Source organism: Lepidochelys kempii, chromosome 5, assembly GCF_965140285.1.
Source record: "Lepidochelys kempii isolate rLepKem1 chromosome 5, rLepKem1.hap1, whole genome shotgun sequence".
Classification (NCBI taxonomy): Eukaryota; Metazoa; Chordata; order Testudines; family Cheloniidae; genus Lepidochelys; species Lepidochelys kempii.
This window is the reverse complement of record NC_136384.1, coordinates 99490350-99502745: the sequence shown is the minus strand read 5'-3', so window position 1 is coordinate 99502745 and position 12396 is coordinate 99490350. Positions and strand designations below refer to the sequence as shown.

The 12396-nt window shown below is 43.0% G+C and overlaps 1 protein-coding gene across 2 annotated transcripts in view; it reads right to left on the bottom strand.

Moving 5' to 3' along the window:
• TRPM3 (transient receptor potential cation channel subfamily M member 3) overlaps positions 1–12396 on the bottom strand; it is a 638519-nt gene that overhangs the window by 54731 nt on the left and 571392 nt on the right. For both annotated transcript variants that reach the window (XM_073345157.2, XM_078852884.1), the window contains 4 exons: positions 12306–12335; positions 9722–10011; positions 8679–8907; positions 5866–6033 (listed from right to left, as the gene is read on the bottom strand). In XM_073345157.2, the coding sequence (XP_073201258.2) occupies positions 5866–6033; positions 8679–8907; positions 9722–10011; positions 12306–12335 (717 nt within the window). The remainder of the gene's footprint in view (positions 1–5865; positions 6034–8678; positions 8908–9721; positions 10012–12305; positions 12336–12396) is intronic.

The window sequence follows — 12396 nt, the reverse complement described above, 5'->3', positions numbered from 1 at the left end:
GGTCATGGTCTTAAAGGCGCTCCAGGCCCATAAAATGGAAGCATCGTGGGAAGGGCCATTCGTGGTCCAGGAGCGCCTGGGAGCTGTTAATTATCTCATAGCATTCCCCACCTCCAACCGAAAGCCTAAGGTGTATCATATTAATTCTCTAAAGCCCTTTTATTCCAGAGAATTAAAGGTTTGTCAGTTTACAGCCCAGGGAGGAGACGACGCTGAGTGGCCTGAAGGTGTCTACTACGAAGGGAAATGTGCTGGTGGTGTGGAAGAGGTGAACCTCTCCATGACCCTTGGGCGTATGCAGCGACAGCAGATCCAGGAGCTGTGCACTAGCTACGCGCCAACGTTCTCAGCCACCCCAGGACTGACTGAACGGGCATACCACTCCATTGACACAGGTAATGCTCACCCAATTAGGGTCCAACCTTACCGGGTGTCTCCTCAAGCTAAAACTGCTATAGAACGGGAGATCCAGGATATGTTACAGATGGGTGTAATCCGCCCCTCTGAAAGTGCATGGGCATCTCCAGTGGTTCTAGTTCCCAAACCAGATGGGGAAATACGTTTTTGCGTGGACTACCATAAGCTAAATGCTGTAACTCGCCCAGACAACTATCCCATGCCACGCACAGATGAACTATTAGAGAAACTGGGAAGGGCCCAGTTCATCTCTACCTTGGACTTAACCAAGGGGTACTGGCAGGTACCGCTAGATGAATCTGCCAAGGAAAGGTCAGCCTTCATCACACATCTCGGGCTGTATGAATTTAATGTACTCCCTTTCGGGCTGCGAAATGCACCCGCCACTTTCCAAAGACTTGTAGATGGTCTCCTAGCGGGATTAGGAGAATATGCAGTCGCCTACCTTGACGATGTGGCCATATTTTCGGATTCCTGGGCAGACCACCTGGAACATCTACAAAAAGTCCTTGAGCGCATAAGGGAGGCAGGACTAACTGTTAAGGCTAAGAAGTGTCAAATAGGCCTAAACAGAGTGACTTACCTTGGACACCAGGTGGGTCAAGGAACTATCAGCCCCCTACAGGCCAAAGTGGATGCTATCCAAAAGTGGCCTGTCCCAAAGTCAAAGAAACAGGTTCAATCCTTCTTAGGCTTGGCCGGTTATTACAGACGATTTGTACCGCACTACAGCCAAATCGCTGCCCCACTGACAGACCTAACCAAAAAGAAACAGCCAAATGCTGTTCAGTGGACCGGAAAGTGTCAGAAGGCCTTTAACAAGCTTAAAGCGACACTCATGTCTCACCCTGTACTAAGGGCCCCAGACTTTGACAAACCGTTCCTAGTAACCACAGATGCATCCGAGTGTGGTGTGGGAGCAGTTTTAATGCAGAAAGGACCTGATCAAGAATTCCACCCTGTAGTGTTTCTCAGCAAAAAACTGTCTGAGAGGGAAAGCAACTGGTCAGTCACTGAAAAAGAATGTTATGCCATTGTCTACGCTCTGGAAAAGCTACGCCCATATGTTTGGGGACGGCGTTTCCACCTGCAAACCGACCATGCTGCACTAAAGTGGCTTCACACCGTCAAAGAAACTAACAGAAAACTTCTTCGGTGGAGTTTAGCTCTCCAAGATTTTGATTTCGACATCCAACACATCTCAGGAGCTTCTAACAAAGTGGCTGATGCACTCTCCCGTGAAAGTTTCCCAGAATCAACTGGTTAAAATCGTCCTTGAGATGTGGAAAATATTGTTAGTCTTTATGTACTTGGTAGTATATTTAGAGATGCATGTGTCTTATTAACTCTGTTTTCCTAGAGCTCCAGGAAGAAATCCCAGCCAGTGTTTCACCCTAGCTGAGATTTGGGGGGCGTGTCATAAATATAAAGGGAAGGGTAAACCCCTTTGAAATCCCTCCTGGCCAGGGGAAAGCTCCTCTCACCTGTAAAGGGTTAAGAAGCTAAAGGTAACCTCGCTGGCACCTGACCAAAATGACCAATGAGGAGACAAGATACTTTCAAAAGCTGGGAGGAGGGAGAGAAACAAAGGGGTTTGTGTGTCTGTCTGTAGTCGTCTTGGCCGGGGACAGAACAGGAATGGAGTCTTAGAACTTTTAGTAAGTAATCTAGCTAGGTATGTGTTAGATTATGATTTCTTTAAATGGCTGAGAAAAGAATTGTGCTGAATAGAATAACTATTTCTGTCTGTGTATCTTTTTTGTAACTTAAGGTTTTGCCTAGAGGGGTTCTCTATGTTTTTGAATCTAATTACCCTGTAAGATATCTACCATCCTGATTTTACAGGGGGGATTTCTTTATTTCTATTTACTTCTATTTTTTATTAAAAGTCTTCTTGTAAAACACTGAATGCTTTTTCATTGTTCTCAGATCCAAGGGTTTGGGTCTGTGGTCACCTATGCAAATTGGTGAGGCTTTTTATCCAACATTTCCCAGGAAAGGGGGGGTGCAAGTGTTGGGAGGATTGTTCATTGTTCTTAAGATCCAAGGGTCTGGGTCTGTAGTCACCTAGGCAAATTGGTGAGGCTTTTTACCAAACCTTGTCCAGGAAGTGGGGTGCAAGGTTTTGGGAAGTATTTTGGGGGGAAGGACGCGTCCAAACAGCTCTTCCCCAGTAACCAGTATTAGTTTGGTGGTGGTAGCGGCCAGTCCAAGGATAACGGGGGTAATATTTTGTACCTTGGGGAAGTTTTGACCTAAGCTGGTAAAGATAAGCTTAGGAGGTTTTTCATGCAGGTCCCCACATCTGTACCCTAGAGTTCAGAGTGGGGGAGGAACCGTGACAACTTGTTAACCCTTTTGGTGCTGGGGTTGCAATGATGAAAGAGGAGCTCTAGCAAATGTGTTCTTGTGGGCATGTTATATCAGGAAATCCTGTTGCCTATCACCAAAGTGTTAATGGGGTTTGTGCCTGGCACTCCCATGCACCTGTTAGAAATTTAAAAAGCAAAAGTGAGTAACAAGTAATTTACAATGTATAAATTCAGCATACTATGGGTGATAACTTAGGGCTTGTCTATTGGCTAGGGTAATGGACACTATGAGGGTGTGATTTCTTAGGCACATTAATTGATCTGTGTGGACCCTGCAGATGCATACTAAAGGTTCCCTAATGAAATACTATTTCAAATGACACTACATTAAAGCACAGTAGGGAACCTTTAGTGCACACCAGCAGGGTGCAACACATTAGTGTACTTTAGAAATAACACTCCTGTATTGTGCACTGCTGCACCATGTGGACAAGCCCTCAATTCCCCTCTCCTGATATAACTGTCCCTCTGGGTACTACCAAACAAAAAGCTGTTAAAAAGCAGTGTAAACACATGCCGAGTCACACACATTGGCTTTATTTCCCTGCTTTTGCACTTTGTGTGGTCATTTACTCTTGTGCAGAACGAGTGCAAATTGGGTGGAAAATGCTATCAGATCAGAATGGTAGCGATTTACACCCATTTTGCATAAGTGTAAGCCAAGGCTGTAACACAATCCTTTTCGTGCACCACAGGGTGGTGGTAAAGTCCCCCCCGTCTTCTGGGGCAGCACAGAAAACATAGAACACACCCTATTCTATAATAATCAATTCACAGAGTTGGACTACTAGCCATTTAAAAAAAGGAGGGCAACTTTATATTCAAGATACACTTATAAAGAATTAATAGACATTATAAGCACTCTACAAACCTGAGTAGTGTGTGTTATGGACAGTGATAAGACTGTAGATGGTTACAAATTATGGTTACAAGCAAATTGTTGGTCTCTATAACAATTAACCGGTTTATGAAAACATCTATTAATAATTTATTAACTCTCAGACTGTTTAAAATGTACCCTAAATATCAAGTGTGATCAAAAAAAGGTCTTCATGAAAGAGCTTTTTGAGTAATCTTTCTGGGGTCCTCCTGTCCCAGGGGTTAAGCAGTTCAGATAAAATAAGAACCAATGCATAACTTTCACCCAAAATTGAAACCAAACTATTTTTTATAATTAAAAAATGTCACTTCTTGTCAAGCCTGGGAAAGGACTAACTATAACAGCCTCATGACACGGATGTCGTCTTTCTTCTGAAACTATTATCCAGAAAGGTCCCATTCTCTGCAAATCTCCTACATCTCCACTGTGGGGCCCAGCAGCTTCCCTGCTGTTGACTGATGCAAAATTAATTAGTTGGGTGTTCTATAGCTCACAACTCAAGGACATATAAAAAACATTTGAATTCCGCAGCAGAGGGCCCAAGACCATATTACAAGAGCTGCTGGACTCCATGCGATCAGCTAGGTCCCCCTGCTCCTGCTTTTTGTAGAGAAGGCTGTAGTCATTCTCCCTGAACTGGGTTATCAGTGGTGTGTGTGCTGCATATCAGGGAGTAGGGGGGCGGGGTCAGTCAAAGGAGAGAGCCATAGGACTATCAGAAGGCTGAGAGGAGAGAGGAAGGAAAGCTTAAATCCTAAGGCCTGGAAACAAGAATATATCATTCAGCATATAGTGCTTTTGTAGTGGGAATCAGAAGGTTTTTAAAGGGAAATGTAGTATTGGAGACAAGAAACAGAGAGCCGGGATGTTCACAGAGAGATCATGGTATTTACCTCATCGCCATATTTTTACCCAATGCCATCAACATGGCACTGTGTGAAGCGCTTATTGGATTTGAATAAGCACTTCATGAATTGAGCAGAAGCCAGCAATAATTAATTGTAATTAATAGCTAATGAGTGGAAAACAGCCCATCAAATGCTATGCTGGCATCTGGTCTTTTCCAATGGCCAGGTTCTTGCCTGCAAATAGGTCCTGTAGGCAGGTCTTGTGGACCGGTTCTTCCGCTTGCCTGCATATTGGGTCCTGTAGGCAGGTCCTTCTGCCTGCCTGCAGACTGGGTCCTGGGGGCAGCGCCTGCTGTTTGCCTGTGGGAAATAGGCTGTTTTTTAAAAAAATTAACCAGAAAGAACCCTTTTCTTTTTTTACTGATGTGTCTCAGTTGCATCTTGGCCCTGGAGGACTAGGGTGGGTTTAAAGCCCTTCAAAGCTCTCTGATGATGGGATTTGCAATTTTCCCCCTACCTTGGCCAAATAAAAAATGCTCATGAAGCTTGATACAAACAAGAAACTGTGGAGATTTGTCTAATCATCGGAATTTCAACTGTTTGGGTCCTTTTGTGGTATAAATTATTCATTCAGGGTTACATTGTGCAATTCTAACATTTTAAATGAAGCAAATAAAATATTCATTATAAAAAAAACAGAAGAACACAATCAAATGTAACCTCCCCACCGAACTCCTGTTATTACTCAGGGCTAGAATGTGCAATCCTTTCTAAGTACTTCCACATGTATACTAGTAAGTAATTACCAATGTGAGAAAGGGTTGAGTGAGGGATTCAAAGAGGTGAAATTCTGATTAGACAGATTTCCATATCATAGCAGTAGACATACCAGCACACTAATTTCTGCTGAATGAGAACAGATAAAAAGGAAAAAACCTCCAGTCTCCATCCAAGCTTTGGGAACTTCCATTCTCCCTGCCTTCTGAACACACGAAAGACAAGTGCTCAGTCTCATCCAGGCCACTCATCCTGACATTCTTGGGTGTGTTCTGAATCCTGCAAGTCTGTTACATTTATTTCAGACAATGCCACGTTGCCGTTGGTCAATACATGACGTCACATCACAACGTGATGATGCAGTATTGTCATGCACTGAGGCAACACCAGAACTCAAAGAGGCAAATTTGGTGATTCAGCATTGTAACATAAGTACTGAGTCCCGCTGAGGAAAGAGGATTTTTGGAAGCGTTTATTCACTAAACTTGGACATTCTAGTCTGCAGTCCCTGTAGAGGTGGGAATAGTAAATTGACAGCATTTAGGCTGGCTTTTGTATTGTTTGCTCTTACTGTGAGTTCCATGTCCTCCTCTTCCTTTTCCTTTACTGGTTTTTCTGGTTCCTCTGGCTCCTTCTCTTGTAGATGGATCTCATGGGCCTGAGACATGTAAGGCATGTCGTCTTTGTTCTTGAACTCCAAGCTGAGAATTGAAGGAGGAAGTAGAATTCCTAGAATTACCTAAAGCAATAATAATGATAATAATAATAATAATCTCAATTAACAGGTTATGATTATGGTGGTATCTTAGTATCAAATGGAACAAGCCCCTTGGGGAATCTGGAAATCAAACATTCCAGTGTGTAAGTTTCAATGGCACCTGGAAATCTGTCATTTGAAATTATGTTTTCAGAGGACTGTGGGGAAACTAAGCATAGCATGACTTGCAATGTTAATAGAAGTTATATGGCTAACTCATTGTACTGAATAATTTATTTATCCCTAAACTGCTCATCTCATACATATTGTTACAAGCTAGAACACTACAAAATATTACCATACTACGTAGTAGGCGGACCCACAAAAGCATTGAACCTTGAACCTGAAAAGTCTTGCACATTGCACAGTAGAGTGTTCCAGTGTTCATGTGACACACAAGAAACATTAGGCAATAGACATAGTCCCCTGCAGTAAGTGTTAGGCAGTGTCTACAGTACAGAGCCTGTGCTGGCAGAGCCCACTAGTGGAGACACAGCATAAACCAACAGAAGGAGTTTAGCCAGGATGGTAATTCTGCCTCCCCAAAAGACATTAGCTATGCCAACGAAAGCATTCTTCTGTTGGCATAGTTACATCTACACTAGGGAGGTTGTTGACTTAGCTATGTGGGGAAGGGGTGTGATATTTTTGACACAGCTAGGTCAACGAAATGTAGTTATGTAGATCAGGGTTTAGTAAGTTCCCTGTGCTCCCTTACTTGCAAGTAGAATAGGGTAGAATAGGTCAGGACAATGGCATGAGTGAGTCTGAGGAGACAGACTTAAAAGTAAGCAACTTATGTGCTTAGGTATTCACTCCTGTAACTTAGCAGCCCTGCAGCACTGCTCCTGTCAATGTGAGGTCATATTCTCCTGTATTCGCTGTCTTGTGATTCACATCAATTTTACCTTCTGCTTATACATGCATCACTCTATACCTGGGTTGTGTGGAATCAAGCCCACCATGGTTTAGGCCCATTTGTAACCACATACACACACACACCAAAGCTTGATTTTTGCCAGCATTTCATGGAAAAATCATTGTATACATATCTCCAATGAATTTAACTTCAGTAATGCCAATGACATTATTCAGTAGGCCTGTTGGCATATGTGGGGAGTGTATATTTCCATCCCATGAGGGAGAACATTCCTGCTTTGTCTACTGGTGCCTACTAGTGCATTGCAGAGGTCATTCCAGGTCTCTGGACTGGAGCTGCCCTGCTTTTAAAGTACAACCCCCCCCCCCCCCCCACTGCCATATAATCCATTAAGGTGCATAAAAAGTCTATGCTGTTCTCTCTTTTGCCTAAAGAGAGTTGCTTCAGGGAGGGAGAGTTAAAGGATAAAGGTTTATGGAATAAAGCAGAATAGAGTGAACAATAAACTGAGTGTGGACAGTTGGGAGGAGCTGCTGTTGGGACAAACTGAAAGGAAAATGGAATTTATCACCTTGAGGTACTTATCATGCAAAGGATACGGCCAGGAGTCTGCTGTGTGACTGAAGAGATACGTGCTGTAAAGGACAAGGCATAGAGGGGGAAAATGGATAGATCCACTACACTACAGTAAGCAAGATCTACTGAGTAATGAACAACTGGAACATCTCAGAAGTCAGGTTTGCAAGAGGGTCAGGCCCCCCAGGGAGAGCAAGGGGATCAGGGCACAGATAGATTCAGAAAACATATGGCTAAGAGAAAGGAGTTTCCAAAATGTAAGAACAGTCCTAGTTTTAAAAAGAAAGGTACTCATGCAGAGCTGACACAAGTGAGATAAGAATCTTATTAGCCACTGACACTCATTTCTTACTGATAGTGCATTAGCTCCAGTGGGATAATGATATATTTATATCTGTGCTGTTCATAATTATTTTCTCAGACACATGCTTTTGCAGCATAATAGAACAGCCAGAACAAGTGTCGATTTTCACATGTAAACCTGATACAGGCAAGGGAATGCCCCTGTCAGGGAATATCACCACAAAACACAATTAAAAATGGCAATTCTTGGTCTGACTAGTGAATACTGTGGTGAAGGTGAATGCACTATAGCTCAGTTCCTCTTGGACAGAAATGCCTGTCAGAAAACCCCACTCTCCCTGGCTGTCTTACTAGAGAAATTAAATGTGAAATGGGCTTGACTGAATTATCCCCCACATCCCCTAGGGGTGGTCTGTCCAGGTCAGGTAGGAGGCAGCTTGACACGGGACTGCAGGGGTATTTGCACTGCTGCTCCATTTGCTTGTTCTGAGGATCATTCTCCAGGGTTGTCAGTTCAGCACCTTTCATTAGTAATAAATTCACTCACGCCCCCTTTTAATTTATTAATTGATTTTTTTTTAAAATACGGCCAAATCCCGAAGCCTGCAGTTAGAGAGACATCCTGAAGTCCTTGCTCAGTCTCTATGCCAGTAACTGTCCTGCTGATCTTGGAGAGAGTTTTGACAAAGGGCTGAGTAAGGTGCTCAGGATTTGGGCCAGCAGGGATGAACACTGTGTCATGTCGCTATAAATAACACAGGACCATGCAATTAGTTTATTAGTACATCTAGCTGTTGCTGAGTTGGTGTCAGCCCCATCGCCATCCCTCAGAGCTCTTGCTCTTAATTGATACGAAGGCAGTGCTGACCTTTAGACCTGAATTTTTGCGCATCCGGAGCCGGCCCATCCACATGTCTGTGAGCAGCATTTGGCTGCAAGTGTGAGCAATGAAATCTCGGTGCTTGGCTGCCACCGCGAGCTGCAGGCACGTGGCGTTACTCCAGTTCTTCAGCTCATAGGTCAGCAGTTTCATTGCCAGCTGCTCATCCTGCTTATATGATTGGTCCAACAGCTCCACCGCTAGCTGGCCGAAATCCCTGCAACAGAGGGCACTCTCATTAGCCAGCAGTGTCTGCTTTGCGGAAAGTACACTGTTAATGACAGCTCCTGCAAGAGCTGCATCACACTCCATGAAATGCAGTTGCAATGCTGGCTGAACATGGAGGCCCACGTTTTCAAACCTGAGCGCCTAAACTTAGGCACTTAAATAAATATCCTGATTTAGAAGTACTGAGTACCCTCCACTCCCAGACATCTGCTCCCACCTGCCTGCCTGCTTGCTGTTGTCTCTTTGAAGCCCATTGTCTATCTGCTGTTAGGCAGTCCAGGCCCCCATTGCTTGTTCATGAACTCATGGTCAAGTACCCTTGAAGGGGAGACTTTATTAACCAGTGTCCAAAAATTGTTCAAATTCCTGTTGGTCTTTGATTAAGACCAGAAGGGATTATGATGATGATCTAGTCTGATCTCCTGATTAGTTACTTCCTGCACCTGGATACTACTTCAGTAGATTTTGAACTGTATTTCATTGGGATGGGAAAAGTGACTCAGAAGAATCACATTCAGGCTTTGGTGGCCTCAAGATGGAGGAAAGCATAGAGTCAGTATAGAGGCTTCATTCACCTTTTTGGCTCCTGTTCTATCCATTTCAGAAGTTGCACTGTTAGCACAGTTTTTAGAAGGGCTCTGTTAGCACAGGTGCGCCCCAAAAGCCACTCCTTTGGCTTTGAGGGGACAGCATTTTCCCTACATCTTTAGCAGTTAAAGCAAGCCACTCCTAAGCTGATTACTGGCAGTTTCAGCAGCCTCTCTTTGCTACTCTCCAGAAAGTATGCATGAAAGGCAATCAACCTGGAGTTGTGGTTCAGCTCCTGGGATATGTCATCCACCATGTCATTTTCTGATGCCTCGTGGGCCATGGCTTTGCAGAGTTTACAGGCCACCAGAGCCTTAGCCATAGCCTCCTCCCCATGCTGCCAGAAGAAGAGGGCCATCTTCTGACGCTTCATCAGCACAGCCCACACCATCAGCTCATGGAAGGGGAAAGGGAAATGGTTAATCTCAGGATCGTCCAAATCAATGTCCACTTCTTCTTCTCGTTTCTTTGTGGTCTTCCTTCCTCTTCGCAAAGGGACATCATCCTGCCAAACAAGGAGAAAGTGTGGTTCTAGGGAATAATGTGAATCGTTTACACTGAATACAGGAGACACGACACGAGAAAGCTGACTCCCTCACCAAAGCCACACACATGTTCATGTAACTTACTTTCTTTTAATTGCTAATTAGACTGACCAATTATTCACTGTGACCAGCCCACGTTCTGAGTTTCTAGGAGGAGAATTTCTGCTGCTTCCCACTCCTCCTCCTTACGCAAACTTACATAACTAATTTCACATTCACTGAAAAAAATAATTCACAGAATAAATGTGATGCATATGAAACAATGATTCAACACTCCCAGCTCCTGCCTGGTGGGAAATGGGAGTCTGGGAATGTCAATCTAACCTGGCCCTCTCCCTGTGGCACTGCAAAGCACTATCAGAACATGCCCAGGTCACTCCTGGGAAAGCCACCCTTACATTAAAGCGTTTGGTTTGTTCATTTACCTCTGAGTTTTTTAAATCTCATTGGGGTGGATACATTCACCTCTTTCCATTCTAACTACATTAGAGAGGACGACAAGAGAGAGGCTGGAGGATGCTTCATCAAAAGATGGTAGCATGGTATTGTTTTGTCCTTTCCCCACTTCTGTCTCATTCTTAGTGATCTTCCATCCTGATCTTACCAGTGGGTTAACCTATCTCTCCTCACATACTATCCCACTCCCTCAATTCTGTGTCCTTTCTTCTCCCCTTTTCCCCTCCAATTCCATGTTATTCCTTCTTGCTTGTCTCTCCTGTTTATTTCCTTCCTCTCATCTTGTCCTATAACTTTCCTTTGTTCTTCTGTTCCCAGACTGCATGCGCTGAACTTTGATCCTTGTATGAGCAGCAAAGTGAAACTTATACAAAATCTCAGCTCTCTGAAGTTCCAGTGCACAGCATTAGAGGGTTATTGAAGACTGGATAAAACACTGACATTTTGCTACACTAATGCCCTCCATTTTATCTCAGCTCAGGTTCCGAAGTAAAGATATTTTACTTCTGAAAAATCTTTATTTTAATATTGTTTACAATTAAATATAGTTAAAAAGTGATCATAACAGTGACAATTATAAACCAATGATATTTACAAAATAATTAAGGCTGGGATTTGTGAAAGTGCTCCCATGGATGTCATTGGGAGTGCGGACAGGACAAAGTGGAGGGTTTTTGAAAATCACAGACTAAATAGCATGTAAAATAATTTTTTAAAACTATACTCAGTGCTCCATATTTTCCATGATTAGGTTGCCACAGAAATTGCTACAGAAATCAACTACTTGACACAGAATTATGCCCCAGAATTGAAGTTTTAATTAAAAAAAAAAAGAGAGAGGCTTCTATCCCATATAGTTGCAAAGAAAACCTTCAATATATGAGAAAAACATGAAACAGTGCAGTGATGGTTTTCTGAGTCTGCAGACAGCCTGAAACAACTGCTCTGAGAAGTGCAAACCACTCACATTCAACTAAGTATTGTGCACACTCTGAAACTTTAAAACAACAATCTAATTGTTAACAAATTCCCTGATGGGCATGGGCCGGATTCTGATACCCTCACTCACATTAAGTAGTACCTTCTCCCCCATTTAGTTCCACTGAAGTAAACAGGACTATTTGTGGAGCAAGGCACTACTCAGTATGAGTAACAGTATGTGCATCTGACCCTATTTTAGCAGAAACATTCATGTAATGTGATAATCTGTCCATTGCCGTCGGATGTGGTAGCAGGTATTTGGCTGAGGACAGCGAGGCATATAGTTGCTATTTATAGATTCTGGAGTGGCAAAGTAGGATTTTGTGCTTCCCTGCACCCCAAACAATTGCCCCTAACCTTTTCTACAAAGGGAAAAGAAAAAGTCAAAAGCCTCAGCCACGTCAATGGGAATTGGGCATCATATACTATATTTGTTTGCCCTCTCTGACAGCTTTTTATTTTTATAGTTGCTGGATTGGGATACTGGTTTCAAATAGACTGTACTATTTCAAACTATATGTACTGATTTCACCAACAGAGACCTGGAGTATAGCAGGATTTACTCCCCCCCGACACTTTTTTTTTTTTTAGTTTGTCTATGGGGAAGCATACTGAGAAACTGATTTTCTATTTGCGTTTATATAAACAATTTACCTTGGTAGAACGTACAGCCTTGTGTGTGATTAACTTCTCATTCTAAATCTGTGGAACTTTTAAAATATATTAATTACAAGTCTCACATAGTATAATGCTGATGAACTTGTTTGGTGAGAAAGGGAAGAGAATTTAACATTAAGATTTATCACATGTCACCTACCTCCATTCCCAGAAGTTTCAGGGCTTTTGGCTGTACAAAAAAAGAGTTTAAAAAAAAAACCATTATATAACCTATCCATACCAATAACATT